At 42.7% G+C, this 6,000-nt stretch overlaps 1 protein-coding gene across 1 annotated transcript in view; it reads left to right on the top strand.

Moving 5' to 3' along the window:
* The first annotated feature begins 2,004 nt into the window (after positions 1–2,004).
* Positions 2,005–6,000, top strand: part of radil2a (Ras association and DIL domains 2a) — a 28,932-nt gene continuing 24,936 nt past the window's right edge. The window contains exons 1-3 of the mRNA XM_056406708.1: positions 2,005–2,488; positions 3,305–3,619; positions 4,590–4,825. Of these exons, the coding sequence (XP_056262683.1) occupies positions 2,361–2,488; positions 3,305–3,619; positions 4,590–4,825 (679 nt within the window). The 5' untranslated portion in view covers positions 2,005–2,360. The remainder of the gene's footprint in view (positions 2,489–3,304; positions 3,620–4,589; positions 4,826–6,000) is intronic.

The raw sequence follows: 6,000 nt of genomic DNA, 5'->3' as shown, positions 1-6,000 counted from the left end.
GACCTCCTATTGTGTCGCTGTTTGATTATGCGAGAGCCCAGCAACCTCATGTCCTTCTGCATTACCAAAGACAGATTTCAGCGGTTGGAATTGAATATTTGCAACGCTTTTTTACCTGATTTTACTCGCTCAACACTTTGTGGTTAATTCGCTAGTTACCAGCACATAGCCCGGTCACATTCCTGTCAAACAGTTTTCATTTCCACTATCGACCATGGGACATTAACAACTATTTCTGCGTTATACTTGTTGTGGAAATACCACAAATGTCGGAACATCAAGCGCCCCGTGTCTGGGTTCATATATGATCCGTAGTCACAGCTCCGCCTCCAGGACGAGTGTCTGATGAAGCCGCTTCCAGCTCCTTCAGGACCAGCAGTGACTGGCTGGCCGTGCTGATGCTGTTCCCATGGAGACAGTGTTTTATTTTACCTTGAAATGAATCACAGAGTAAAGGCAGACATCGCCCGACGGAGTTGCCATGTTCATGGCTTCCTCCCAAGTTTCCATCCACAGTTCCTTTTGCGCAAGTGAAAGACATTGATTTTCGCTCGGCGAAAAAAGCAAAAAGAGATTATTGACGAGAGTGTCAATGGAAACGTGCCCACAACCCGATGTATCAACAGAAACACATGAGAACAGTCCTAACGCTCATACGCCGAGTGAAGCCGAAGTAGATGCATGACAAGTTGAAGTAATAGCCTCTTGTTGAGCTGATAAACCCATATTCTGAATCATTAGTCCCACATCCAACAATGAGGCACAGTATAATCACAAGGCACACCGCTTTGAACTGAAATCGTGTCTCTTTCAGGATATAATAGTCATTTCTCAGGGAAGAGCGGCATACAAACAAGCAAAACAATGCCGTGGTGGGACCCCAACATGGCCGCCAGAGTTTGTTGTGGTCACGTGAGTGAATACGCTCTATACAAAACACTAAAGAAATGTTTCTGTTGACTGAATGTGATGTTTTGCAGCTGGGTGACAGTTCTACTTTACTGCCACTAGAGGGAGCTCTTCATGAGCAAATGAGCCTTAGCTGGAGGAGCGAAGCATTGTGTTTATTGTCTAATACAATTTGTGCACAGTAATAATGTTAATAATAGTCAATAGTCAGTATAATATATTAGACAGTATTGTGCATCAACATATAGACTACAATATAGCAAAATAATGCACAAGCAATATCACTTTGTTACAGTTTTTGCTTGATTTTGAATCGTATGAGCCACTGTGTCTGCAAATTATTACATTTTGTATATGATGAAAAATGAACATTATTAAAGTAAATAAATAACAAAAAATGCATAAATAAAGCTAGTTATCGCTCATGTAACACTTTCTGATACATTTGCAAAGGTTTCACAGGTTTCTTTAAGATTTGGTTAAAAAAGTGTTTTAAAAAATCCTATGAACAACATACATGTTGTCATTCAACTCTAATGTTCTATGAGAAATTCACCAATACACCCAGAAACATCTTGTTATGTGCAAATCTACTTGAATATATAGGTCTACAGTATTTTACATATGCATGGTATCTTATTTGTTATGTTATAATGTGCTACTGTATATGATTATTATTCAGTGTATTTATTAAATATACTTCATTTAATTCGTAGCTTGCTATATGTTGAGGAAAAATCTTTATCTCATCGGTGTAAATAAGTTTTCAAAGTATAATTGTTCTTGGCAACAAGTACTTAGTTACTTTGTTGTACTTATTTCTGTACTTCATATTATATTCACATTTCACCCGGTTTTGATATTTTTTATTTAATTAGGAACCAGACTAGGACCCCACAAGGACGTCGGTCACACAAGGGTCCCCACCTGTGCGTCTGTCCATTCTACCGTCCGTGTGTGTGTGTGTGATTAGTCCCGCCTCCCTTAGCGGGGCCGATGGGCGTGTCGCCGCGGTGACGTCACCCGCGGCAGCTCTGCGAGTCTCCAGCTGCAGCCGGTCTCTCTCCCCCCATTCAGACCGGGTCCAGGCTCACCGGAGGACACTCAGCGGGTCTCACGGGGGACGACGATGTACCGGGACTCTTCCGCGGCTCGCTTCCAGCCCGCAGCGGGCGGACACTGAGTGGACACGCCGCTGCTGCTTCCGCCGCTGCACACCGTTTTGGTTTTCAACCCTTTAATTTAGATTTTCGATGTATTTTTGGGGGGGAATATTACGTGAACGCGCTTTTTTAATTTTTTTTAATAACTTTATAACTTTTATTTTCATGGATATAGTTCATACTTGTTGGAGTATTTTTACACACTTTTTTTTATTTTTTATAAAGAATATGTAATAAAGCGTAGAATGCTTTATTGTGGTAGTTTTGTGGCGTGAATACAGAACAACAATGATTTCGGAGGAGAAAAGCGGCCACGTAAATAAACAAGCCCTGAACTTCCCGGTGGGTTTAATCATCCGCTCCCCCAAGAAGGGACTGGCCAAGCTGGGGAGGAAACCCAGCAATGGATCCGTCCAGTAAGTCTTCATTTAAGTTTACATTCACACCTTTGAAGCTACTTTAAGTGTGTATTTATATGTTATGGTACCTCTATTCCAAGACATGTATCAGAATATAAAAAACGAATACATTAGGATGTATTATTCTTATAGATTCAGCTTCACAGCCTCCTCTCTGCAACATTAACAATATTAATTATATTGTTATATTCTGAAATGGGCCATTCTGCATATTTAGTGCTATAATAATACTTTCTAAATTTTTATGTCAGTAAAGGTTTGCATGAGGATTTTATTTTCTAGTGTGTTGAGTAAAGTATCTGAATACATATTCCATCTTTGCCCATAAGTGGTCAATCATCATCTGTTCATACAGATTTATAGTCACAAAATTTAACATACTTATCCATAGTGTGTTTTTTACATTTCTTCAAATTTCTTCTCATAAATATATTTATTTTTTTATCACCTTCTCAATGTAACTTAACATTTTCATTTTTGAAGTATGGTTCATGATAAAACCCATAGATACGCCCGATGGAAAAGTTAAATACGAGGAGTTTTTCAGCTTGTGCGCTGTCTTTCTATACTGGTTTTAAGTCGTATAAAACCCATGTGAGATATATTACAGTGTTAAGATTGTTCCATATTAATGTAAAAGTACTGGGGACATTTTGTTCTGTATCTATCTGTGTTTGTGAAGCTTTTTTATTCACCCATAAGTCACGATGTGCAGTCACACATCATTAAAAGATCAGAAAGATATGAATAAAACACATAACATAGGAGACGGCGACACTCCATCGGACCTCACGGTGTTTGTCGTCTTCTCAGGTCCAGTAACTCGGACCTCACCGTCCGCTCCACGGACAGCGCAGGCATCCGGCAGCCGGCCAAGAACAAGATCCGCCGGCACAACCGGCTTTCGGCCGTTTTCAACCTCAGCCCCGGCAGCGGGCGCCGCAGCCAGACGCTGGGGGGCGCGGACCTCCAGGCCGCGGACGACCCGGCGGAGCTGTCCAGCCAGAAGTCGGTGCCGGGCATCCTGAAGATCTTCGGAAACGACATCTGTCGGGGGGCCAACTATAAGAGCGTGCTGGCCACCACGCAGTCCAGTGCGAAGGAGCTGGTGAAGGAGGCCTTGGAGAGGTGAGATCCGGTGACTGATTGAAAGTTCTGCCGAGGGTCAAGTTGAACAGGACCAGAACCGGACCGGATCAAGTAGAGAAAACCTGTGACGCGACTCAGCTACCATGTCAACAACCATTAAAACCAGTGTTTGAGAAATAAAACGAGGCGCTTCTGCGACCACGCAGCCTCTTTCTTTCAACCTGGATTTTCAAAAAGAGAATTTGAGGCTCCTTCTTAGATATTTTCAGGACCAGTGGTGCAGTATTAATCCATGACAATAATGATGATAAACATCCTTACCTTACCTGACCTAATATGGGAATCGTTAAAGCCATTTATTGAGGAAAATAAAGCCCCAAAAAAGTTTAATTCCAGCTTTTGAAATGTGAGGATTTGCTGCTTTTCCTCAAAGTTTCATGATCATAAAGGTCATATATTTCAGTTTTTGGCTGATGGTTATTGAAATTTAAAAAACTGCCACTTAAGCTCTCGAACAAAGGGGGATGAGCTCTTAATATGTTCTTAATGGTAATGATCTAAATGAATAATCGGTCAAAAAATAAACATTGAAGCTGTAGTTTGAGCTAAATGCTAACGCTAAGCAGGACTAATAATTTGATTTACCACGTGCACCATCTGAGTGGAGCATATTGGCGTGCAAACATTTAGTAATATTAATACTTAATATATATACAGTTGAGGCCGGTTGGAATGAATGTCATTAGTTTTGCCGGTACTCGGCCATAATCCTTAATATTGGACAAAAAAAGAAATTATGACCTGATGATGGCACAAGAGGGAAAAGTCAGAGAGTTGTCAAATTTACGGCAAACCATTCCGAGGAGCGCATGAATGCTTCTACCAAATGTTAAACCAATGGGTTTAATATTCGTTGAGATATTTGATCCTGGACCAAAGTGCTGAGGCGACATTTCCCATGAGATCTTCAGGTGGTTTAACCCCTTCCTGTCCACCTGTTGTTGTTCAGGTACTGCCTGGAAAAAGAAGACGCCAACGACTACGTGCTCTGCGACGTGATCGGCCAGAAGGCCGAGGACAACCAGTGGAGCCGCGAGTGCTTCCGGGTGGTGGGAGACAACGAGAAGCCCCTGGTGCTGCAGTCGCTGTGGAAACCCAAGGAAGGCTTCTCCAGGCGCTTCGAAATCCAGCTGAGGGCGAGCGTGGAGGAGCAGGGCTTAAAGGACCTGGACACCGTCACGGCAGGTAAACGCCTCGCGGCTTTAGCTCGCCGTCCCTCGTCCAAAGACCGAGTAATCTCCTTGGAACCCTCTGAACCCCGTGAACCCCGGGGCCGACCGATCACGGCTGCACAGAGAATTCAAACATGCTCCCGTGACATAAAGCCCACAAAGGGCCCACACGTGTGACCGACGTTGGAGAGAAATGGCCTCTCCGTGTCCTCTATTGAACTATTTACGTCTTTACGACCTCTATTTACGACCTCTACTGTCCTCTGCTGCTCTTTGTTCAGTCGAAGTTTCTCAGATGTCTTGTCACGTGACCGTTGGTCTCAGGCAATCACGGCTTCCTGGTTGGGCTGAGGAACACAGAATTTAATGTTTTTTACGGTTAAAGCAGAATATTTATAATATTTTACATTTTTTTTAAATCACAATTTAAGCTTTGTTTTGGGCGCTTTCTTCCGACGGAAGCGGTTGCCGCACGTGGATGCGTTCAAGGACCGCCAGCAAGCCGAACATCCGAGGATAATTGCGGTTTCCACAATTTCTCACCATGATAAACTCTTTAGCTATAATTTGAATAAAAACATGCTTTTCAGGGTTTGGAAGTGAAGTGGGGTCAAACAGCGCACATCCAAAGATGTTCAGGACAACTCGGTGACCCTAAGGTTCTCACCCCATGGTGACTAATCACGCAGGCTCTGTAATGGTGCCACGGGGAGCCTTTATCCTGGCCTCTTATTGCCTTCATTGTCCGGCTTATCACCGGCGGAGATGGGCAGGCACGGAGAGGTCAGGAGGAAACCAAAGGGCCCTAAGGGATCGAGGAGGAGCTCTTATCTTTGTTTTAGTGCAAAGGCCCACCGGGGTCATAATCTTGGCACTATTTTGCTTTGTTAAAATCACACTTTTTGTGTGTTAATTCTGCATTTAACTGATTCTTTGTTGTAGTTATTTATATAAACGGGTGTTGTATAGATTAAAGCGCAGCCTGCTGATGTTTCATGGTCCTGAAATTAAGGCAACCGTGAATAAATGTAGAAGAAGAAGAGGTTACCGCATGCTGCTGTTTAAAAAAATAAGTGGTACAGTATGACAAGATTAACCGACTTCAATTGATTTTATTAATCTGGTAAATATGTTTATTTGCATTCTTGCCAAATGCGTGATGAGAAGATTGAAACCACCCTCAGTGTA

Source organism: Pseudoliparis swirei, chromosome 23, assembly GCF_029220125.1.
Source record: "Pseudoliparis swirei isolate HS2019 ecotype Mariana Trench chromosome 23, NWPU_hadal_v1, whole genome shotgun sequence".
Lineage (NCBI taxonomy): Eukaryota > Metazoa > Chordata > Actinopteri > Perciformes > Liparidae > Pseudoliparis > Pseudoliparis swirei.
Note: the sequence above shows the minus strand (reverse complement) of the source record. Positions and strands in the feature narration are given on the sequence as shown.